This window comes from Coturnix japonica, chromosome 1 (genome assembly GCF_001577835.2).
Source record: "Coturnix japonica isolate 7356 chromosome 1, Coturnix japonica 2.1, whole genome shotgun sequence".
Classification (NCBI taxonomy): Eukaryota; Metazoa; Chordata; class Aves; order Galliformes; family Phasianidae; genus Coturnix; species Coturnix japonica.
The window spans coordinates 35125331-35151987 of record NC_029516.1 but is presented as its reverse complement, the minus strand read 5'-3'; the positions used below and the strand labels follow the sequence as shown (position 1 = coordinate 35151987).

The window sequence follows — 26657 nt, the reverse complement described above, 5'->3', positions numbered from 1 at the left end:
GACAGAGCACACATCACTTCACCTGCTCAGGACTACATCTTGAACTTGTTCTTCAATGGGAATTCACATGTCACTACTTAATGGACTGCCATTTTGACTCTGACCTGTAGTTCTGACTCCACAACACTGGTAATGAAGCGATTCAGGAAACTGCCACTTTCAGCCATGCATTGGTTCAATAGTTCCAGACAAACTGAATACATACACACAGTATGCATACAGTGTTCTTTCCTCTGTTCCCTTGTGAGCATACATGGAATGTACCTGACACAAACTATGTGATATTCCAATGTTGCCACCATCATTTCCAATGCATTGAAACCAATATTCAGCTCCATACACAGTTCACTTTTTGTAATCCACTGATGGAGGCAGATGAGCAGATTGAGATGCTCTTCATTCTGTGGTGTGTCAGCTGTGCATGGCTATCCAGAATGTGGCTTGTATTTCATGTCACTGTCACCACCACTGTTCTCAGACAGCAGAAATAAGTTTTGGAGCCCTATAAACTTAGATGGTATTCCTAAATGGAAAGTATCTTAGCAGTTACATTCCTATCATCAACCAAGGAAATTCTAGAGATTTCAATGGGATAGTCTGTTTGAACACTCAATAATAATTGTACACACATAGAAGCCATTTTGTTACACATTAAACAGAATATTGCGCATACTGTGATGAGGCAAATATGTTAAAGAAATTCTTCCCTAGAACAGAGCCATTCATGGAGGGGAGTGCAAATGGGGTTGGTTCTCAGAAGGGACATCTATGCCTAGGAAATGAGAAGATTCTTTCAAGAAAATATCTTCAGAGGGACAGAAGGCTCCTGGCTGTAGCAGCCTTGGATACATCCCTTGGAACCACAGGGATGATGCAGGCTAAAAGCAAACCAAACCTAGTGAGGAATCTTAGGAAGCATTCATAGTTAAGTCAAAAATGGTCTACTTGAAACTATCATCAGAAAGTGGGAAGTCTGAAAACGTGTCACACTGCAAAGTGTCATTTCTTCCATAAGCATCTGCTTAGATTGTGATTAGATAATAGACCTGAGCAAGTCTTGCATGCTTCAGTGCACAACTGTCACTGTTACAACGAATAAGAGTAGACTGGCAGAAGTATTTGCAAACAGTGTTGCACCAATGGATTTTAAACTCACAGTGTCTAAAAAGAACAGCATGAGGCTATTATGTGCCAAACCATAAGAGCAGGATACAATCAGTGAAGGATTAAGCCATAACTAAAAACGTGGTAGGAGAAGGCCAAAGGATGGATAAGCTGCCTTGTCATGACAAATTCTTGCTAGGGAATGGAGAGCTTGATACTCCAGCCACTGCTTACAAAGACCATGGAAGAACTGTGCACAAGGACAGGTTCAGCTGTGAGTGCAAAATGCTCTCATAAAACACTCCTCTAAGTATCATCCCAGTTTGAGGCCATGTGAGGTTATAGACAGGGCAGTTATCAAGAACGATGTTAAGCCCTTTGAACAACAAAAATTGACCAAACTCCAAATGAAATAACAGAAACATAAGTTAAATGCGGACTTTTAATTACAGCACAACAGAGTCTACTCTGAAAATAAAAGATCTCTAAGACAAAGGAAGCCCAAGAGAGACAGATCCAGTCATAACACAATCATGATTACTCTTCTTACAGCCAGGTCCTTTATAGAAAACGTGGCGGGTGAAAGTGGGGAGGGTAGCAATATTACAGAAGCAAACAGAAAGTGCTGGCGAAAAAAATCCAGGCCTTTCTTCACTCAACAGAAGAAAGTGAATGAAGTACTGCAAAGACAGAATTAGGGCTCCAGAATCCTTGTAGATGGAAGCAAATGAAAACATTAAGAACCACCAAATTTACTAGGATTAAGTTATTCCTTTATATATATTCATATACATATTCCACTCATATATAGTTTCAAATACCTGATCTGGAACACACATATTGCTAACACCATAGTCAGCAATGATGTTACTCTTTGCTACAATGAATTTTACCAGTCAAAGAAATATCTGAAAGATCAGACAGTAATAAGGAGACCAAAATGGCTATGTACCATATTTCAGAGTATTTAGCCAGCGAACCACTGCACAGGTGATGGCTCTCCTCAGTTACAGTGGTACTGTACAATACAGTTTTCTTTGTTAAAGAACCGGAGAGAATAAGCAGCCCTGATGTGACACATAAGGACAGCTTGCTACTGCAGGCTTCCAGGCTGCGATGAACTCATGCACTTAGATAGCAGACAGCCCTAAAGCTATGGCTGTCACCCTTGACACAGCTGGAGATAAGGTTGCATATCCTCATTTCCAGGGTTTTCAGCATCCTGACGTGCTATGTTTATCACAAAATATAGAAATACTGCACCAGCACTATGAACTGAGCAACTGCCATTCACCTCTGAAATCCCACAACAGAAACTCAAATTATTAAGGCCTACATCCAAACAGTAGAAGTCCCAGAATGAAGTGTCAGGAGACTTACAGAGCAGAAGGGAACTCTGAAATGATAAGGAAATTCTCGTGTTAGCTGTACACAAAAAGACAGAAGATAAGGCATCTGATCCGTGTTACCAGGAAGTTGACTGACAGGAGAAGAAATTATGATGATCAACATTTTTACGTCTGTATGCGTGATTTGTGCAGAAGCAGAAGTCCCTCGATGCTGTTTTTAATGTTGTACATGGAAAAGCTTCCCAAGCAAACAAAAGTATGCATGTTCCCAATGTGGTCAAGCCAAATAGCTAATGAGCTAAATGTAATGCTGTAATACCATGGAAATTCCAGCAATGACAGCATAATAGCCAAGTTCTATGCTTCAACAAGTACAGACTCGCTCAAATGCAACAGGTGTAGGCACAGAAACAAAGGAAAATAATTAGCTTACCCTGGGAAAGCCTCAGGCGCATAGGGATCTCCAGCAGGATACCCTTACCTCCACTGCCAACCCTTAAATGAGGTTTGGGTCCTGGCTCCAGCACTTCTGGTCACTGAGGTGCATCTGAGCTCCCCTGGGTTAGCCCTGCCTTCCCACCAGGTGTTCAATCACTGGTTCAAGCTGTGACTTAGCATTTCCACTTCACTGAATTACAATAAACTAGAATACGGGCATACTGTCACTGGAAAGAGGGTCTTACTCTATTCCAAATCTGAATGTTCTCATACAAATAAAAATAACCTTTCTCAGTAGTTCCCTACGTGAGCATAATTCTTAAACACCTTCTGATCCTTTCTATTTAGTCCCTTACATAACACCTGGATGTATTCTTTGTTTGCTCTCCACCAAATAGTTCCTCTCCTCCCTCTCAAGCTATAGCTATGTTTTGAAAACATTCTTCTATGTACCACAACTAAAATAAGAGCTTTCCTACATGTAAACACTGGAAACCTCTCAGAGAAGCTCATATTTTAATTTCTACCATTTTTTTTTCTGGTTTTATTGAGAACATTTCCCTAAACATCATACTGCAAACTTCTCATCTAAAAGTACTTGTATTTTTTCCTCTTTCAGAGCTACCCTATTTTTGAAAACCAGATCTCCTTCCCTACCACGGAGGATAGAGAAATGAACTCTTGACTCTGTCCTGCCAACACTTCAAGATGCCAAACTTTTGGTTGTATTTTTTAACAGAGATTTACCCCAGTAAAGGCTTGTCCCCTCTCTTAGGCAAGCTGCATCTTCCCCCCAAAAAAGAGCCATCGACTCAGAAGACTCTCTTCTATATATATATATTTTAACATCTTGCTGGTGAAGGACAATAGATGTTCAACACACCTTTTTGTTCAGAATTGCTTGATAGTTCTGTGATATTATACAAGATTTAGATTTCACTATCCTGAATAACTATTTGGAAAAAGAAAACAAACAAACAAACAACATTTTACTTTTCATCCCTTTTCCTTTTTGAATATAATAAATGGATCACTTAGAAGCACAAACCTTTGGGAGATGAGAATCATAGCCTGTTTTCTATTTACCAGTTATTCTTTGTTTTCCATTCTTAAGGAGTTGTTAATGGCTTTTGTGGTCATCTCCAAGAAAAAGCTCATGAGCGATCCATTACCTCCAGCTTCATCCCACACAGCTTCTGTTTTAACCTTCTGAAAAGTCTTCCTGAAAATCTGCTAAGCACAATGGCACTCCTCTATTATACAATGAAATACTTTTACTTCTCTTAGACTCAATTACATGGAATAGTATATATTTCCACTGAAACACTTCGGGCTATTTACTTCATTTCTGAAATCTGCACACAAGCAGGCACTGCATGAATCACAGAAACTAGATTACTAACTTGTGTTCTGTTCCTTCACTCACACCAAACCTGCAAAGCTGACAAAACTTACATCTCTCATTTATTTTCTATTTTCTGAAGTCTCCCATAGCATCCAGTCATGAAATACAGGAAGACTCACTGCTAGCCATAGTGATAGCAAGAATTTAAACAAAACAATGTCACTAGACTGCAAAATAAAGGAGATGGGATTCAGTTTTAAAACTCATACAAAATTTTCATTTGCAACAGCGTATTTCTACACAAAGTCAACTTTCTGTGTATAGTTCTGTGGGTCACACTTGTGTGGGAGGCTCACCTGGAACTGCTCAAGAGCATAGAAACCATAGAAGTTACTCTGAAAGTAATGCCTTCTGTTTATTTCCATAGCAACTACAAAAGATACAAAGATCACAATAGCACTATTTGAAAGAGCAAATTCTCAGCTACAAAATGTTATTTTTTTAATACAGCCACCACCATTAGCTATACATTTCTTTCCAGCGATGACCAAGAGCCTGCATGCCTCTCTTGTAAACTTCATGTGCATCTGGAAGATGTACTGTCTTTCAAATTACTGTCACCACTGGTGAAAAACACCACCTACTGCCTCACTGTGTTCACAGCCACTGATTGGTCTTCGTAAACATTCAGCAACTTTTGGATATTGTCAATACGTGTTATTTTTTCCACAAGGAGGTATTCAATGATACCTCATACACACTCTCCTATCAGACGCCATTCTAGCAGACTGCCCTTCTGCTCCCATCTGTTACACAACAACAAAACATAATGGAATACTAGTGGGAAGGTTCAACCTCCACTGCATACCACCAACATCTGCCTCTGACACTGTGGGCCAACATAATAAATAAGGAGGCACTGCTTTCAGGAGAGTCCTCATATTTATGTAGCCAAAAGAACCACAGAATGCATGAAGAGGTAACAGAAATACTTCTGTAAAATTCTGAAAGGAGAATACTGAAAATGGCACCATAAAAAGATTTTCAGTTCAGCGCTATGAGTCTCTTGCATTTTCTCTGCCATCCCCACAATGGATAAAATTTGGTATTTTGTTTGGTTACTACACATTTTATAAGATTTGTTTAGAGATTAAAACACTGACAGTCTCCCAATGTGTTTTTTAAATGTTCAGCAAGAAAAAAAAAAATAAAAAAATCTGAATTCATTCTTTTGGACAATTAGATATGGTAAATATCAATATCTTACAATGTATTTTCTATCCGATATACCCTCCTACTTTTTCTAATGGTGGTGGAATTTTCAATAAAAAAATAAACAGCTTACAAATAAGCAGAAAGGAATAACCACTTTATTACATCAAAACATAAAACCTAGAAATACTAGTATTATTAAAAAGTATTCAATGTTTCCTTTACTGATAAAGTTATGGAATAATTCATTAAAAGAAAAGACAGAAATGACTACGAAATTATTTTCAAAGAAGGGCTTGAAAGCAATGTAATGAAGAGGTTCAAGTGCCATCTTCTTCTTAGAGCAGAATAGCTGAGAAAAAGAAAACGGCAGATTGTGTATGATACAGAAGACAGGCAACACAACCCAAAATTAACAGAATACTACATCCTTATTATAATACTTCACAGCAAATACCAAAATCATTTTACCACTGTGGGTTTATCCACAGGAAGAAAATCTCACCAGTTAATGACAATTAATGGGAAATATAACTATGCAGAAACTGGACACTGCCAGAGTTTACAAGTTGTTATTTTTCATAAACTTGGACCTGTGGTGCTGGTTCTACTGGTCTACAAGTTTTTCTGTATTGCTGCGAACATGACAGCAGAGTGAAAGACATTGCAACAGACTTAACTAAAAGAAAACTAAAGGAGAAGCATTGGAAAAAGTTCAAAAACAAGAAAATAAGTTTATGAATTAGGGTAACAGCTTAGCTGAGTTTTTTTAAAGATTATTTGAAAGATGAAATCAGTGGCAAGGGGAAAGCAAAATGCTGACTGAAGCAGAATTTGTGGATACTAGTAGTGATTAATTATGAATCAATATAGATATCACCTACAGTGTAGCTGAACATCAAGAATTGTCAGCGATGGACAATTCATGTCAGTATTCTCTAACTTAAGCCAATAAAATATGTTAGACATCACCTCCTGGAAAGGGTAGCAAGTGGCAGATGAGAACAGAAAACATCTTTTCTTAATTATAAGTCATGAGAGAAAAGATCATGAAAACATATGTGAAGGAAGGGTGGTGGGATTTTTGAGGTTAATAAAGGAAAAGAATGAAATTAAGGCAGTGAATGAATGGCTGACATGCATAGAAATATGAATGAATGGATCGCTATTATGCATACAAGAGTAGACTGATATATTGACTGCTGACATATTGACTGACATTCTGGCTAACTGTGACAGGACAAAATTTTACATACTAGTGAATTTCAGATGTAAACTGGCTTTGACCATTGAAATTATTTCTTTATTTATTTACCTATCTTTCCATGTTACAAATATCTAGGATATTTATTTACCTATCTTTCCATGTTACAAATATCTAGGAGTTCACTGCTCCAAGGAGAAGAGATCTGGTTTATCACTACCTAGTTGGCTAACATAATTGAAGACTGTCATGGAAAATGACCTGAAAATAAGATAACGAGGTGTCTTCTACTAGGCTATATGAGTGAATGATCCAAAGAAGACAAATGGAGAGCAGGGAGGCTTTGAAAGCTGACAAATTTGAACTACTTTACCTTCAGAGCATTTTAAATTTCCTAGCTCAGTTGAGGAAATCAGAAGTATAAAATTGTTATTTCAAAGCACAGGAAAATAATCTGATCAGACTGCAGAGATAAAGAAATAAAGCGACTGAATCAAAGAAAGAGGTAAAATATGTTACATTTCTATAAAGTTGAAATGAGTAAAACTGATGCTTTAGCACTGTGCAAACACTAATCTGAGATGGTTTACAGGTGTGAGTGTTTGAAGCATCCACTTGTGAGACAAAGCACATGAGACAAAATCTCTGACCTGGCTGAGATCAGAGTTGGTTTTATGGGAGAGAGACGACAGACTCAAAGAACCCTGCAGGTACTGCTGTAGCATGGGCATGCACTGACCATGCTTCCCCCATAGCTACAGAACAGGGAGATGAAATCCAGAATCACTACGTCTCATAAAGATATACCTGCAAAAAGGGAAGACACCCTTTTTGTGTGGTTTTCTGGGGGGGTGAAGGTAGGGGTGTGTGGGTGGGCAGGAGGCAATGCAACACAATGCTGGAGTTCTCCCTGCAGCTTGGCTTTGTATCATGGAAATGAAGTTAGATAGACATCGGAGCAGTGAGTCCCTCAGCAACCCTAGATTATCATTTGCCAGTTACATGACCGGGGGAAATCATATCACTTTTCCATGCTTTTGTCTCTTCTTGTTTGCCTTGTCTGTCTGGAATGGCAGGTTTTAATGTGATTAGAGTAAAAAGTGATTATCTCTCAATCTGTATGTGTAATATTAGAGTTCCACACTGGAGTTCCCAAAGTTCTCAGCCAGGGCCACTAGGTGCTGCTGTAATATGAGTAATTAAAATAATAACTCTTATTAAGGAGATTTCCTATATTCTTGCTACATAATGTTTCAAACAGCCTGAGAGCCAGAGGAGAAACTTATTCTAACCCTCCAGATTTTGTAGAAAGTAAGAATGGGAAAAAGCCTGATTAGTTATTTTGCTGAAACCTGAAATCCTTCCTTCCACTTTCCAAAGCCTTGCAGAAAAACACTGCAAATGTATTCCATCTTTTAAGAATGCACTGAAAAAATGCAAAATTCTTATTTTCCATTTCCACTTCAAAGCCCAGCTATCATACAAGCTCACCCCAACCATGATACTACAGAATTCTTGCCAGCTGCACAGCTGTGCACCTTTTCACTTACTATTTGGACGTGAACAGACAGGCAAACTCCTCAGCATGGAGGAGCATGGTTGTAACTGCAAATGATTCAGCAAATGCACAGTGACGTTACTGATGCTCACATTTTGTACATGCCAGTTCCACAGCCTTCTAATGAGGCTTTATCTTATTAAATGTAGTTTACTAACCATAAGCACAGTAGAAGATTAATCAGACTCATATGAATCACAGTCACAGAGTGCTTGTTGCCTGAGTGTATCAGAATGTCTTTAAGCAGCTGCCAGCGATAGCTCAGAAAGCTATATGACTAAAGTGCTATTTCTGAAAGTTGTGGAGTCAGTGCATCTAACTGGACTTCACAGTGGGCAATCCAAAGGGCTATTTATATTCAGAAATAATTTGGCAAGTCTTGTTCATCTGACCAGTTTTCCAGACACAAAGACTCCACTTAAAAATTTGTTCTTTGATTTATTGCCCTTAAAAATGAAGTTGAATGAAATTATCTGGATAATCAGGAGAACAGGTTCACTGAGGCAGTTCTGGATTCATTAGAACTAATGAAGTTTTGCTGCTGGGTTGCATCAAGACCCAAAGTTAGCAAGCATAAAAACGAAGACACAGACACTAAGTACATGTGGAAAAAAAAAGAAATATAAAGAACAGTATGGGAGAATTAGGGCTGTACATTAAACATGGGACAGAATATTCACAGTTTAAAGAAATCATTGTTAAAAAGCATTTTAGAAAAATGCAGAGCTTCCAATGCACACTAAGAATATACGTTATTCTTACCATTTGAGACTGGCTCCGGGGACAGCCATTGATATCTTCAACCTTCTCATTTGCTAAACAGAAACAGTGAGGTGAGAAAGGAGAAGTAAACAGGGAGAAAAAAGTTTTCTCTCCACCCCCAACCTCGGCAAAACAAAACAAACAAATCAAAAACCCCACACACACCAAAAAGAAAGAGAATAAGCAGAACAGACACAGCGATAAAGTGCATGGGGTTTTGTTGACACAGAGCTCCTTTCTAAGTAAAGCTCTGTTGCACAGTAACATTTCTTGTTAGCAGCAGTTGCTTCCACATGCCAAATCATGCAAAGGGGGAAGTGTGAAGGAGATTGCTGCTAATTCTTCAGCCCCTGCAAAATAACTGCTGACATGAAATCTTCCACAATTGTCTTTGCAGGGTCAGGATACAGTTTCAAGGCAGCCCAGAAAGTATGAGCCACTCCGGCTAACGAAATGCACACATGGGAGACATACGGTTTAATGGAGCATTCATTTCTGACAATTCAAAGTGTGTAAGATACAGTTCTGGCCATTTAAAGTATGGTTAAACAGACAGTTCCAAACATGCTCACATAAACATATTTTTTAATTAAGACAAGGATGAACCACACAAATATCAGAGACATATGGAGTCAGTCAAATCATATTATTCTGGGTTCATCTTATTGTTAAATACATTCAACTTGAATTATATATTCCCCCACGCAAAGAGTCAGCTCACAGTACATCTCCGAGCCTGGGTCTTACCGATGATCTGGATGATCTCTGCTAGCAGAACTCCATCTGCAATGTCCTGTTGCAAATCCTTGATCAACCGCTTGTGGCCAGATTTTGCTAGGTAGTGGTTAGCCCAGTCAGTGTAAATCTGCAGAGCCGAGGGGAGGGCAGGAGGGAGAGAGGGGAGAGGGGAAGAAGACAATAAAAATTCTTAAAACAAATGTTGGCTTGCACACGAGAACTATTCCGGATCGCATTCCAGTTTAAGAAGTCAGCACCAAAGGAAACAATTTTAACGTTATTTTTTTTTAAAACAGCCATGCCCCTCCCACTGCCGTTTTCTGTTTTATTTTAACATCAAATGATTCACTCGGTTTTCATGAGGGTTCAAGCTTGCTGTGACCAAGCAAAATTCTCCTTATGACAGTAGAGGAAACTCAGGCTATAAATCAGTCACGTCTGCCCCAGTCCTACCTCCCGCCGTGCCCCTACCTACACGCACACCCCGCCGCACGCCCTGCACGCAGAAGCTGCCAAAGAGAAAGTGAGAGCAGAAGTGTGCGCCTGTGTTTTGGTGGGAGCTCATTGGTTTGTCACACAGGATCTTGCCTGTGACAGTGCCTCTGCCACACTTGTTGCAATAATCACAGTTTCCCACCCTGCACAGCTCGTTTGTTCCCATGGTTTTGTGTGTTGCATAGAAATTGAAAGCAACCAATGGAAGGTTAAAAAGGCCCAGCTGACTGAGAGCTACCAAAACAAGAAGGAAGGAGATGGAGAGTCAGAGACACCATCCCATGTGTGCTGAAGGCCTGGAGCACCCCACACACTGTATCCCATGTTTCTCATGCTGTCTCCCATGTTTCTCAGCAGGCAGGGCAGCCTGGACCAATGAAACATTGCCCAGGCATGGCACACCATCAGGGTATCAATGGTTCTTGGCAGCAAGGGCTGAGTCCTATCTATGGGGTTCCCACAGTCCCTCTCCCCACTGTAGGAGACAAGACATAGACAGACCCTCCCGCTGTCCCTGCATGTGGTTGCTGAAAGCAAGCATATATGCATAGCAGCATCACTATGTAAGTATATGCAATAACTGTGGTACCCTCTTTGCTGAAGTTATTGTTTGAAATTGTTCAAACTGCACCTCATCTATGAAAACAATGTGAGGTCACTTTATAAACATCCTTTTATTTAACCTCAGCGACCCTTGGGAGGAAGGGGTCAGAATTCCATTTTGTGAACAGAAAAACAAAGAGACCAAAGCCATCAACTACTTGCTTAATTCAAAAAAATTTGTGGAAGAACCACAATGCAAAACTAGAAATTGCCAGTCCTGAGCCTTATTTGGAGAACCAACATCCAGTTTCCACCCAGCAAAGGTATTGCTGCTCAGTCTGCATTCAAGTCAGGCTCATTTGCGCCCTGTAAACCTTTGTCACAGGTTTTCTCACTCCTCAGTAAAACTGATAGGAAATTTCAATTGGTTTGGTCTATCCTTTGTCTCAACATTCCTGCAGGTGGATCACCAACTGGTTTGCCATAGCTTTCTTGGCAGCTTTAAATAACTTTAAACAACTCCATGGCATCAAATTGTGAGAAGGGATTCAGGTCTCCCACAGCCAATGGATGCCGCTGCTTGCTGAGGACCTAAATTTCTCTGCTGTACCCATAAGTCTGTTTGGGTCATATGTTTTCAAATACCAGAACTCTTTTTTTCATTATTACATAGGTGAATCACATGGAAGACCCCATTAAAATGTTTTTCAAAGCCAACAGTAGATATGAACGTGTTTCTTCAGTGTGTATAAATACATATACTGAATGCCAATGTGGATTCTCTAAAGATAGTATTAACAACTATTCAGAACAATATGAATTCAGGAGGATAAAAGGCACATACCACACCCATAGCATCATGCACTCCCTACTACTAGTGTTTCAACTTCAGTCATTCTTTAAAAATAATGCATCTTAAGTATTCTCTGAGTTCCTACTATTAGCTGAACTATTTTCTGTACTCCAATGAAACCGATCCACTGGAACATATAGAATTTAATACCCACTAATATTATTTTGGGTTGATTCTGTACTCCAAATAAAAATGCTTTACCACGCATCTCATTTTTTTTCTCTTGTCACACCCACACATAATCTGATGTACCAATCCTAATTTTGACTGCAATTTGAACTACTGTCTCAGTACGTAGCCAGAGAAATTTTACTCTACCAGCTGCTGCACAAGTATCTAATACTCAAAGAATAGACTTCACCCACCCACTCTTCATATATTTCTTTATTTATAAATTTAAAAGTAGAAAGTATGAAGAATCTAAACAGCGGAGATGGAAATGAACTGTCATAGATATGGGTGTTTTGCTATCAAAAGTTGATAACCACATCTCACCAGTGGCCACAAAAATGTACTGATGGTCTGTATTTTGACAGTCATGAAACGATAGGAAAAAAACTGAGACGAGGTGGTAGTCAAAAAAGTTTTTTCACTTCAGAAGTATTGCAAAAAAAGTATCAAAAAGTGAAGAGCCGTTGACAGAGACCATAGAGCAAACCAATATCCAGTTGGCAGTGGAATGTCACGTTTAATTTCCTCTCTTTACAAAGGGTCACCACTTGCTTCAGTTTGCCCCCTTCCCCACAGGACTCCGTTTTCATTCATCTCATTCTTCCACAAACCCAACTGCTCAGGAGTCAGTTGTAGAAAATGAGAAGCATGCAGATGGAAACGTGAAATTATAAGAATGTGTGCATGCACTATATATTTCACACTATACTCCTGGATGCAAATAAAAAGGGACATAGAGAACCCCCTTCACAATCATTATCAACATAACTGTAATTTCATCTTAAACTCCTCGGGACAGCAAAAAGCTCCAGTATACGTCATCACTCATGGTACTCTGTTGCAAGAAAAAGTTACACAGAACAAGATATAAAAGCCCTGTAATTTCATGCAACAGTTTGCTTGTAGTAGGCACTCCCCTTTTACTGGAGCTCTCCATGCCCCTCCTCTTTTCAGAGCTAGCAGTAGATCATCTCATCTTGCACCAGTTGACCAATAACATTTCCCAAATACATTTTTATCTTCTTTTTTTTTCTTTTCTTTTTTTTTTTTTTTTTTAATTCTGAGGCTGTTCCAGAAAAGTCAACACACAGATGGGTCAGTGGTTGCAACACTTCCTATCTCGTTGCACTGACCAGCCAAGGAACCCAGCCACCCAGCCTCACAACTACATGCTGGGGCGGGCTGATGACTTACTCATTTCCTTCCAAGCTTCCTCCCTTAGCCCCGTGGTTCACAGACCCAGCTGAAACAGAAGTATATGTCCCCAGAGCAAGGCACCAGCAGCTGAAGAAATATGGTGGAGTCTGCTATCTGCAGTGTGGAGGACTAGCCTCAACAACCTGATAACAGAAGAGAACCCAGACTGTGTTTGTGTGGTCCAAGCTGTGTCCTGACATCGGATGATTTAACCACTTGCAACACGAAGCTGAATTCAGCAGGGCAATCTGAGCTTGGGCACAGCCTGCTTGTGTTAACAATGGTTTCCCCTAGCATTCTTCAACTGCTTGTCATGCTAACCTTCCAGAGGGTAGAGGAAATCAGTTCTCATTGCCAAATATAGTTATGAACTTCACCTCGATACTTCACACGTTGCTGTAAGGAACACAGGAGAGCAACTTGGCAGGACTGGTGAAGAAACAAAACACTTTGCAATACGTTAGTTTAACTGAGTGAAAAAGAACAGGGATCTCACAGGTTACTACCATCCGTTGAAAATGCTTTAATCATAAACCAGGCAATTATACACTAGGCAGAGCTGTAATTAATCCCCTTCAAAATTAATGCAGAAACGTTACCACACCCAATCAACGTCAAATGTCAACTGGATTTCAGAATTACAAACAGCCTAACGCAATAACTCATAACACTTTGTTAGTGTCTTCCACAAAGCCACCTCAATAGGCTTTACAGAAATAAATGAGATCACCCCTAGACTTTATTTAAGACGTAGAGAAACCAACAAATAAGTGCTTTATCAGAGTATTTTATATATATATATATATGTGAAAATACAGCCCAGATATTCTGAGTTGTAATCATTCTTTTCTGTATGTTCTTTTTGTTGTTGTTTGTTTGTTTAATCAAATTTTCTTTTTTTTAATCAGGCAGTATTATAAATAGGCACAGTGGGAAAATACATATTCCAAGAATCAAGATCCTTCTACATATTTTTTGTATATTTGCTTGCTACAGAATCTAGATTTTCAGTTCTGAAAATGGTCTCTTCTTGCTATTGAGAAGGCAGCTTTCCATACTTAGTGTGCACCACTGTCATTCTGTTATGTGCCAGTGCTGCTGCTTAGGAAGAACAACAGTTGCAGCCAGCTGAGTTATGCTGAGACCTCGTGACAGAATTCCATGCTGTTTAGGAGGATACGTTATATCTGAAAGGATATTAAAACATTTTTCCACTGTATGAAAATGTTTCCCCCCTGGATATCTGGGAATCAATAGATATTACCCATCTCTCATATTCTGTCCTTTCAAATGCTCTCTAGAATACAGCCATGTCTTCCTTCATTAGAATGAAAGAATTGAAGTGCAGTCCCTTAGTGCTCTCTTCTGTGCACAATAGCAGCCTCATATCTTTTGAGGAAGGGGATGGTTTTAAGAACTTATTTCCCAAAAGGAATCCCCTCAACATTAGCAAACCTCTCTCAGATTCTTCTTTTTTCTTCTCCAGCATGCTATGCAATGGGCTGCAAAGGCTGTATATCTATTTCTTGGGCTGTTTTCCAGTGTGTGGCCTAAACTGGATGCTGAATACCCACAAGAGCCTCCATAACAGTCCCAGAGTCCCCATCGAAGGGAATTTGCCAGACAAGAGGGCATGACCACAACTCTACTTTGACAGAGCTATTCTTGGCCAATGACTCGTGGGTAGTACAACATGTGTTGGACTGTTCCTCAAGCTTCTGGCCTTTATAAAGAGAAGTTGGGCAATGCATTGACTAGTGTCAGAAGAAGGTGAGCAAATCATTTTGCAAAGAGATCTCTTTATCCTGTCTCTTCACTAAGGAAAACTGCACTGGGAGTCTGGTTCTGACCTTTTAAATATTTTCTTATTGCAGGTTATTTCCCCAGGCTTCAAAAGCATAATTCATTAGTTTCTGTCCTCCTCTTAACAAGGAAAGGGGCTAACTTTGCCAACAACAGTTCAATATTTATATTTAGACTGCCATCAGAGACAGATCAAGCATCCGATTTATGTCAGGATTTAACTTAATACAGAAAACACACTCCAACTCATATGCTTCAAAGTAAAGCTGGGGATGGCACTTTCTTCAACATGGAGCAAATTACATGAGAAGGAAAAATATTGACATAATTAAAAATACAAGGCCAGAAAAATGAAACTAGAATGATATAATTTATAGGCAAAATGGAAGCCAATGAATTTCATTTAACAGAGTGAAATGAGCACTAAGTGACATTCCTGAAACCCTGTTTCTCAATCTGACTGAGCAAATGACAACAACTATTCAAGTTTAGGAATAGAAACTGTTTAGAGTAGTATACAGAAGTGAACCAAAACGTCTGAATCCCTATAGTATGATACTGTGTTACAAACAGCAGTATGTACCCATCAATGTTACTCTGTAACTTTCAGATAAAAATACAATTAAATGAAATAAAATTTCTTTAATAGCAGCAAAGAAAATGAATAGCATTAACACTGTTCAACCATCACTGGCAATTTTTAGACAACTTATTCAATTTAGAGTTTGTGAATCACCCAAATGACATTAGTCCTGATGTACTACTCTCTCTTTACACACATTTCTTAACAAACCCAACTCAGAATTAATTTAATACATGTTTTAGGCCAGTATTCACCAATGACATTGATGCATGTGTGGGTGGGTAAGGTTTGCTATGTGATTTCTGTAGTGTAAATTATACAAAAAACAAATCTTTACAGAGTGGAATAACTTACTCATCTTTTGAAAACAACCATACCAATTTGCTTTACAGTTTAAACACATTGTTTTGTTTACTGTCTTTCTGCAGCTTCTCTTCAGCCTTGTGCAATAGCAAGGAAGTACCACAGGAAGGAGCCAGATATTCATAAAGCAGCTGCTGGGCCCCTGCAGATTTCTATTACTGCGAAGAGATTCTTGTCTGAAGAGCAACACCACAGTTATTAATACTGGCCTCGAGCCTCCTGAATTAAAAGAAGGCAACACTCACACAGAGAAAGCCTCCAAAACAGTCAGTCTTGAGATGTTCTGGTATTAATACTCCATGTAATTGCCTGTACCTCTAACTTTGGGATTATTTCTTACGTGTATTTTTCAACCTCAGAGCACATTCCAGTGTCATCTTAGTGTAAGTACAATAGAATAGTGGACCTTTTATTCAGTGCATCTTTTATAAAATAAAAATAAAAATGATTCAAACTGGTATCTCATTAATATTATAAAGGGAAAGATAACCATCATTCTACGCTGGGCATTACCATCAAACCCAGAGACAGCACTCAGAAGGTGAGTCTGCATTGGCATATCAGTTCAGATGATACAGAGAACACTCCTAAAGGTAATGTCCCACCACTTATTGCATATAAACAGGATGCATCTCACATGGAAAAAAAAAAAAAAGAGACAGAGAGATGTGTTTCAGGAGCACGCTGGAAGCAATCCACCCATTAACCAGCATTCAGCCCATGCAACAGAATCTGACCCAACAACTCTTATTCCTAATATTGACATATGTGTATCTCAGAAGTGATGAAGAAGAGAGAGGATATGATGGAAAAAAAGGTGCCAACTTTGTAGTGGGGCACACAATGGTATGCTTCTCAAAGCTGCTCTAATGCTTCAGCAGCAACAAATACACAGCGGAAATATTTTATTTTTGATAGTATTGATGTATTAAGAAATTACTTTGACCAACAGAACACTACTTGCATTCTCCTGACCAAATAAATGAGCTGATTTGAAACTCCTCTTTCCCAGAGGCCCAAGCGCACTTGCACATTATGTGAGCCTGTGTAAAGCTTTCAACAACAGCTGTCTACAACAGTCCCTGGCAAATGAGATCTCCCTTGGAAGAAACAGGTGAGTTGGAATGGAACACCTGTGTCTGTCCAAAAGAGGAGGGGTAAAAGAAAGCCTTTTTTCTACTTCATAGGCTATCCAGGATAGAAATGATGGCTCTCTGTACCAGAGGCCTCTTTCTGTTCCTCTGGGTGAGATATCATTTATTCCATACTTGCATCAATCTTCTGTCTCTTACATATCTTGTCACTTCTAGGATAAGTTTCAAGACTAGTCTTACATTCCTTTTAATAAAAAAGAGCAGAGAAAAGTACTCAGATCTGTCTGGAAATCACAAAGCAATTTGAAGAATAAAATCATCCTTGCTCTTTTCTGTTCAAAAGCAGTAAGTCATCAGAGCGGTTCTGGACAGAAAGAGCACCTGCCCCGTAGATGCAGCATAGGGGCTCCTCACACGGAGCTGAGGAGATTCCACTGTGAAACTACTCCACATTTTCCATCAAAGCTCATTTTAAGGATTTTTAACTTGGATGGAGACATTCTTTCCACATTGCGATTTGGCATTAAAGAACTTGGCCCAGGGATCAAAATAACCCTCTTTTCCAGCACTTCTTTTTAAGTATGGGAAGGCAAATTTCTGATACATAAGGATGCAAGAATATTAATACATACTTTTGCTCTTTTGTTACAAGAAATCAGTGGCAGTACCACTGCAAATAACTTTATAATTACAGTCTGCATCCAGCTTGTATCTTTTGAGTCTTAGGAAGTGATTTGAATTGTTTGGTTTCCTCTCATGTGGAAGAATGATTTTGCAAATCAAAATAAACAAAATAAAGTCCTCTTTCTGAGCTGCACATTTTATAACAAGGCACTTTAACTTCTACTCAACTTTTCTTTGGATTTTGACAGTTAAAAGTTTATTGTTACAAACACCATGATTTATAATTTAATATCAATAAATGTGTCTCACATATTCAGCACAGCTTTCAGATACTGAAGGTAACGTAATAGTAAGTGCACATATTAATGACTTCAAGCAAAAGCAATCTGGGCCTCTTCTTACTGTCATTCATTTTTGTTCAAACAGGTCTTCCTGGCGCAGGTGTTAGTGGTAACGATCACTGTGTGTGTGTTTGGCCTTTTGCTACCTTGCTGAAATTTAAGGAAATGAAATGATGTGCACAGATGACAGCCTCTGTGTATATTCCTTCAGTTCAAATATACAAATCAGTCTTAGGGCTTGAAAGACTAAGGATGGAGCTCAGTACAGTAGGAAAGCCACTTGATGATTTTTTTCCCTTTGAAAGAGCCAAAATAAAGGTATGCCCATTTGGATGATAATAAAACTTAAAACAGCAATCATCCAGCACAATACATTTCATGTATGAAGCAATTCTGCCAAATAGTAATCTTAAATAACAAAGGGAACACGATAATCTTATCAACGTTTTTGCAGCAGAAAGCTTTTCATCCCAGATTAGATTTAACACTGTATTTTTCCTCGCTTCTAATCAAAAGCCCTATGTCACATATTGGTTTTGTAACACAAACAGATCTGGAAGGACCATCCTATGGAAAGTAAAAGGTTGAAACATTCTGAATACACTTGTTTTCTATTATGAAAGGGGAGATCTGACTAAACACCTCAGTGAGAGCTCTGACTGCACATCACACATAAAAAGGCTGTTTCAGGAAGGGGTGCCTGACTTTCCTTTGTCTTTTCCTGGTGACTTTCCTTTGTCTGTGTGTCCTATCCACAGTCTCCCATAAAAATCTTTGAAGGTATATCCCACTTTTTGGTGTTCTGCTATGTCTTCCCATAAGACTACACCATCCTCCTAAATAACATCAAAAATTCAGAACAGATTATTTTTTTTCATCTGCTATTTACCTCTGAAGACAAGGAAAAAAATCTCTCTTAGCTCAGGGTAAAAATAGTGACGTAGAGATACATACTGATACGTGAACTTCAAGTCTGGAAACCAAGGAGGTTTTGATAGCGTGTAACAGTTTGTCTATCGATAATGATATGAAGTTTAAACGCAGAACCTTCTATCATACTGCAAAGATTCACACTGACAGAAATGAACACTGAAGTTTTTTAATGAGACTTTGTGGTAGGAGAGTCAGTGCATGCACTGGACCCCACTGCTTCAAATTACTATCCTAACTACAATGTCTGGATCTCTCCTACAAATAAGATAACATATTTTTTTACTCTTAATGTTACATCTCAATAACATGGTGTGAATTGTTAACCAGAAATAGAAATGACTAACAGACATGAGACTGGACACTGGAAAACACTTCCAGCTCTGAACATAACTGCAAACTGAACTTCAGGATTTTTAGGACTTGTCATTGCTGAATCCAAGCACACAAGTATCTTATAAATGAACTTAGATCAGATGATCACTTAGAGTCTACCAGTCTACCATCTGAGAATAGCAAGAGACTGATATGTGAAGAAGAAAAGGGTCACAGAATCACAGAATCACAGAATTATCAAGGTTGGAAAAGACCTACAAGATCATCCAGTCCAACCATCACCGATACTTCCCAGTTAAATCATATCCCTCAACACAACATCCAAACGTTTCTTGAACATTCCCATGGTCAGTGACTCCACCACCTCCCTGGGCAGTGCATTCCAGTGCCTGACTACCCTTTCCAAGAAGTAATACTTCCTAATGTCCAGCCTGAATCTCCCCTGGCGCAGCTTGGAACCATTCCCTCTAGTTCTATCACTGTCTACATGAGAGAAAAGGCCGACCCCCAGCTCACTACAACCTCCCTTCAGGTAGTTATAGAGAGCAATGAGGTCCCCCCTGAGCCTCCTCTTCTCCAGGCTGAACAATCCTAGCTCCCTCAGCCTCTCCTCATACGGCCTGTGCTCCAGACCCCTCACCAGCTTCGTCGTTCTCCTCCGAACGCGTTCCAGGGCCTCAATGTCTTTCTTGCAGTGAGGGGCCTAAAACTGAATGCAGTACTCAAGGTGCGGCCTCACCAATGCCAAGTGAGGGACAATTACCTCCCTATTCCTGTTAGTAACACAGTTTTTTGATGCAAGCCAGGATGCCGTTGGCCTTCTTGGCCACCTGGGCACACTGTCGGCTCATGTTCATCAATCAGAACCCCCAGGTCCGTTTCCTCAACACAGTCCTCCAGCCACTCCGCCCCAAGCCTATAGCACTGCCTGGGGTTGTTGTGGCCAAAGTGCAGGACTCGGCATTTGGTCTTGTTGAACCTCATAGGTCTTGACATGACAGCTCAGAAATTACCAGATACATATTTTTCATCTTCCCCACTATAGACATCATTGCCTGATATGTAAGTACAAATGCTACTGTTAGCTCTACAAATGTGGTGGCTATTTATTTTTTTATTTTTTTACTTGAAGGCCAAATCCATCTCTCTTACGCCACAAAACAGCTGTCAGTTCTGAGTTTGAGTTCTGTTCTCCAGGTCCTCAGGACTTATCATACAAAGGGCACTCACCATTGAACTCAAGGGATTGTGCTCCACATCTGCAAATCTTCACTCACTGTCCCATGTTTCCCTTTAAATTATATACTCCAGTGATACTCTTGTCTCTTGAATACCAGACTAGAAATGAAGAGTAGGGATTGACTGACTCACTTTAAAGGGCCACTGTCTTAAATTTAATTAAATCCATATCTTCTACCTCCCACACAATGACTCCTTGGGACTAAAGGCTTCTGTAAGGGATTAGGGAGGGGATACTCTCATTGCAGCCACACCACTATGCAGAAAATAATTCAAGATTTGGGAAGTTGTGAGCAGGAAGCAGAGGATGAATAAGAAAGGGACCCTGAAAACACAAACAAATAACTCTGCTGGCTAGAGATTACAGGCATTCATTCTGGAGAGAAGAGAGTGCGCTGCAGCCCTTCCTTCCAAAATCCCTTTTGTATTTTTTCCTACTAATGTAAGAAACAGAACTGATCCCTTGTAAAAGGAGGATCAGGTCTGTTCTCAAAAACCTGTAGCATACCACTTTTTGCTCCTTTCCACATAATGACGAATGTTTTTCTTGGCACCGTGACACAGGATGGCACCCTTGGCACCACTAGCTCCTGAGGTAGCTCTGTCTGTGAGGAGGCTGGCACCACAGGAGAGCCTACACAGCCAATTCAATCATACAGAAGTGTGCAGAGTATCACTTTGAGGACTTCTATGGGTAGCTCTGCACTTAGTCTACTGATTTAGGATAAGAAAAAACACTTTTGCTGATCTTGTCATTTTGACTTCCAAATAAAATAGAATGAAAACTAATTTAAATCTGCTTGCTTAATTTGCTTCTTGTTTGCAGAAGCTAAACAGCTATTGCCAATGAATACAGAATATTTCATTATTTCATTATGCTGCACTGCTTTTTTTAACCTTTTGCTACAGCAGGCAGGTGCTTATTTCACCTGTCCTTTAAGTAAACCTTGCTGGTAAGGTGCTTGGCACTGTGAAACCAACAAAGCTTCTGAGCATTTGCAGAAATACAATTTCAAGACCATACAGATGCTTAATCTAAAAACCTGGGATAGCTATGGATGGACTACAAGCACTGCCAAAACAGGCAGCTGCTGAGTGGGAGTTTTGAGGATGAGAATGATGTATATAGGAACCTAAAATGCAAGTGAGGTCGATCATAGGAACATAAATTTTTTGGAGGAGGTGGGAAGGTCTCATATTTCAAGAATTACTGTGAAAAGTACACTCTTTGTTAAAAATTCAACTGTTTACCACATTATTTAGTGCATGAAATAGGTATATAAATATATAGCCCTTAAAAGAAAATTTTCCTTCAGTTTTTACAGAGCTTCTTGAAGGCCTTTGATAATCAACAATTACCCTTTTCAGCATGACCTGTTGAATGTCTCTCATTTCTGATGTAAATGTAAGGATAAATACTTTGGAGGAACTTCTTTAAAACATACGGAACCCTTATGCATTCTTATTCGCTTACTGAAGAATGTATACATTTGGGACCCATGAGTTAGAGAGGAAAATTAAGTTTGAAATTTTCTTAACTGATGTACCTCTTAAGTAGCACATTTCCACAGAAAGGCTTCTGAAACACTACACCAGATGGCTTTGCTCTCAGCTTCCTGCAGCAGATTCACATTACTTCACTATCAGCAATAAAATTCCATACGTACCTTAATACTTCACTTTATGTTACTGTCATTATCTTGCTACAGGTTATAATGGTATTGATATTATCTGTCTAATAATTACTTCTGAGTAACAGCAGTAAAACTCTCATGTTTCAAGCTCTGATCTGAAATCTGCTGAAGCAATTAAGTTTCATCTGTGTCCCTTTGGCTGAAAAAAATATTCTAAACACTAAAAGAAGAATTAAAGTGGGCAAACTGCTTCTCTAGTTTTTGGTTTTATAGTAAACCAATCCCAAACTTGGCTACATAGATGTAAATGAATCTCTTTCGAAATATATTTATGCTTATTATACACATGAATGTGCTGTATTTATTCAACAGGAATAATTCCACAGAAGTATTTCTTAAAAACAGTTATTTATATAAAAGTAGAGGACTATGTAACTTTGGTACATGGTAAACAGCAAGCAAAACAAACATGAAGGACTGGCATCCCCAAGGGGCACTGAAATGTCTGACAATTCTGCAGTAAGATTAAGATACAAAGTGTAGCATAGGGAGAGCCAAGGGTCTTGTCTTATAAGCCATTATAAAATGTTACATCCTAAAAAAGGTATTTAAAGTGTTCGTGATCGTACTTAGTGATACCACACAGTTCTGTAAACAATTATCTTAAGAGCAGGATATTTCAATTAATTGTGGCAGCATGCTCCAAATTCTAATCATACAATTACTGTAGTGACAAGAGTGGATGTGACAATACTGCACAATCAGCTTTACAACAAAGTTCAATCAAAAAACTGCCCACACAACAAGAAGATCCCCTGGATTTATCCGATCTCTAGCAATGGTATTTAATCACAATAGCATGCACATACAATTGCATGTTGCCCACTCTTTACAAAATAAATGTTTATAAGCTCACTGGGCACTTACGTTTACTTGACAGAGGATCTAGACAGGTTGGATTGATGCGCTGAGATTGAACAAGAACAAGTGGCGGGTCGTGCACTTTGATCAAACTAGGCAACACTACAGGCTTGGGATTGAATGGCTGGAAAGCTATCTAGAAGAAAAGGACCTGGGGATGCTGGCTGATGGTCAGCTAACATGAGCCAGCAGTATGCTCAGGTGGACTAGAAGGCCAATGGCATCCTGCCTTGTATCAGAAATAGTGTTGCCAGCAGGAACAGGGAGGTGATAGTCTCCCTGTACTCAGCACTGGTGAAGCTTGGAAAAGTACGGTGGCATTCATCTGCCACAGCATTCTGAAGAGACACCTTTGCACCTCCTGCGCTGTGTTCTTCACAATGCCTCCAACTTGTTATCACCTGTCCAGTTTCATACATGGTTTATTAAACTGATTGACCATCTGAATTTGTCACAAAGAAAACATTTATATGGAAAGCTGTCAGAATTTAAGTTGCAGGGAAACCCAAACACTTCTAAACACACTGTTTATGAATTCACTTAAAGCCAGGAGGCAGAACAAAGGCTTAAAGCAGCAAACACTTTTCTTCCATTTCCTAAGTTTTTATTGCTCCTTGAAAGCATTTTAGAAGTTACTCTGGGCCATTCTCTATTCCTGCCTGGAAGCTCCTGGCTCCAGCCTTGAATTCGTATGATCAGTTCCTGACTATGAGGTGGTCACTTGGTCCAAAAGCAGAAGCACGGACCCACCCACTTCACATGAGCTCACGTACCCCCAAGAAAGGAAACAGCCCAAAGTGGTCTGGGGCACCTGGAGCTATGAGGCATTCACCTCTCTTTGGGAATACTTTCAAGCAAGCAGACTGGACGTGCTCTGTATATTAGAGCACCGCATGTTACATAATAAAAAGCCTCAACAACCTCTCATAAATAGTCCCTTGTCCTTCTGTACCTCCTAGCTCTTACTAGTTCTTCTCCTTTTAGCATGACGTAAGCCAACTTAGAATAAATATTTTGTTTAGCTACTTTTCAGATGCCTTAAAAAGCACTCCACTGATTCCTGTAGGACTGTTGTATGACATAGTAAACATCATCGCAAGCAAAGTGCATTTTTCATGGTCTTATATGTATATTTATATATATAAATATTGAGTATTAATAAGGAAAAAAAATATGATATAAGATATTCTCTCATAAAAAATCCTTACATTGACATTTCTGCCATAAGAAATGTATCTCATAAGACATATCTAATATTTTTCAACACAGTCACCACCATTAGTGACACATTTTTGTCAGTGTTAAACAGGAGCCTGTATGCCATGCTCACAAAAATTGTCTGGTACACGTCTTTCTCATTGCTATTGCCACTGCTGAAACACATCACCCACTGCCTCACTATGCTCACATCCACTCTTTGGTCTCCATAAAAGTTTAGCAAGTGTCAACGGATGCAATTTTTCTGCATGAAGTCCATTTGCCAGCAGAACGCCCAGTGTAATTATATCACACACAAGCAAAATTCTCCTCATCAGGAATGGCCAATTGCAGCATATATTGATGTGTAAAAGTAAATAACATTTTCCTCACAAAGGAGTTAAAAACACATTCATCTGTTTTCAAGTGGATCTTCCACAAAAATTTCTGGGTTTTGGCCTCTTCTCACCTGCACCATAGCTCTGCTGTAGGCAATATATCAACAGAAAAAGGATTCTTTTATGTTTAGGGAAAGAGCTAGGGCCTGGAGCTAAACAAACAGGAAAACAAACAAACCACTTCTCTCTTTGGCACTGCTACACAAATGGAAGTGTTCATCGCAGCCTTTTGTAAACCTATTGTACTAATGAGTATCTGATGTCCTGTCTTGTCTACAGATGCTCAAAAAACTGATTTGTTTCTGCATCAAGTCAGTGGCTTCACTAACACCATTCAAAACTTTGTACCACACTAATCCTATTTCATGTGAAATTAGATTATATTCCTTCATGCTGTCATCTTGGTCAGGCATCACAATCAGTTCAAGACAGGCAAAAAGTCCAGAACCCCCAAGGGGTTGGAGCTTGATGACATGAAGCTGTGTCAAGGCAGGTTAGGTTGGGTATTAGGAAAAGCTTCTTAACCAACAGTGTGGTCGGGCACTGGAAAAGGCTCCACAGGGCAGTGGACTCAGCATCAAACTGCTGGAGTGCAAGGAGCATTTGGGCAACACTATCCGACGTATGGCTTGATTCTGAGTGTCCTGTATGTCCTTAATGACCCTTCTGGGTTTCTTCCAATTTGGGATATTCAATCATTCTATGGTTCTTAGATGCCTCTGTGATCTAAAAGCCATTCTGTAATACTAAATAAGTTGTAAGTACAAAGAAAGATAAAATATCCTAATCAAGTTTCTGGATTTCCCAGAAAAGGCCCAAATTGCCATTTCCCATTTAGTGTTTTGGTAAACTCCCTGTTTTCAGTTCTGCACAAACACAACTGGAGTATTCATACTATACATATAATTTATTGTAGGCCCACATTAAACTTAAGCTGTCTTTCTGAGAAACGTTGATATTAAATCCAGCCACACTGCAGCAACAGTCAAATAGCACACTGTCAGCAGAAAGAATTGCTTTTATCAAGATCAATTTGTCCCATCCATGGATAAATATGAGAAATAAAGTAAAAGCAATAAATTCATGTAGAGCTATGCATCCTTTCAATAAAAAGATATAAACACGTCAAGCAGTATTAATACATTTATATGACACAAACTGAGGGCGTACAGATGAACTTAACATTAAATTGATTGCATTCACCCCAATGCTGAGCTAGCTCTGCATCAGGCCAATAATTTGGCATTAATTAATGTAGCCTTAAAACTGCTCCAACTAGCATTAACTGCCTAAAGCATTCACAATACTTCTCATGAGTAAGATGGTTGTAAGCAATGCTCAGTTACACCTGCTCTGGAGAGACACAGCCCCACCTCACCCACCACCATCTACTAGACCAGCACTGAGGAAATATATTCAGGGAGAAATTGATACTTTGACGCCTATTTTTCAGCTCTATTTAAACAGAGCATACACAGCTAGAGCCGCTGGTAAGCTTTATTTGAACGAAAATCTTTGGTGAAAGAAAGAAAAGGGAATTATCAGTACAATTATCTGTGATTAGTTCAAATACGAATGCTGATTTTTAAAATAAAGCTGTAATTTACTGAAAGAAATGTTCTCAGACTGATTTCCTAAGACATTTGTTTGCACCTACAAACACATTTTATTTACAGAAGGTAAAACACCTACAAACATGTAAAATGACTGGCCTCTTAGACAAGCTAGAATTGCGAGGTTCTTGCTGTATGTGTGCTTGTTACACTGTGTAGAACAAAACAGCATGCATAGAACTTGTGGCCGCTTTTTCAAACAGTCCCTCAAATGCTTAAACTATTAAACTAAAAACTAAACTAGAAGGAACATAATAAAAGCCACTATTAAGTGGCATCTTCATGAGAGTGGTTGACTTTCTGGGTCTGGATTTTGGCAGGAGTATGCAAATGTTTCTTTGGTAAAATCTGGATTCCATATATATTTCCAATTGCAAAGCATTTCACAAGGGGTAAAGACTATATTAAGCTACTCACAGTCCAGGAGACGTGTGCAATGTCACCATCCACTCACTGACAACTGAAGTGTTTCAGATGGTGGGAAAGAAAGGTGTTATTATCCCAAGACATACTGAAGAGGTAACTTCCTGACATTTGCATGGTTTTGTTGAAGTGCAGCTGTTGCCTTTTCCTACCCTCAATTTCCTTTCCAAAACAATGGAGTCCTCTGAG

The 26657-nt window shown here is 39.3% G+C and overlaps 1 protein-coding gene across 14 annotated transcripts in view; it reads right to left on the bottom strand.

Moving 5' to 3' along the window:
- NAV3 (neuron navigator 3) overlaps window positions 1–26657 on the bottom strand; it is a 492511-nt gene that overhangs the window by 165611 nt on the left and 300243 nt on the right. For all 14 annotated transcript variants that reach the window (XM_015857110.2, XM_032443702.1, XM_015857027.2 and 11 more), the window contains 2 exons: window positions 9720–9837; window positions 8973–9025 (listed from right to left, as the gene is read on the bottom strand). In XM_015857110.2, coding sequence (XP_015712596.1) covers window positions 8973–9025; window positions 9720–9837 — 171 coding nt within the window. The remainder of the gene's footprint in view (window positions 1–8972; window positions 9026–9719; window positions 9838–26657) is intronic.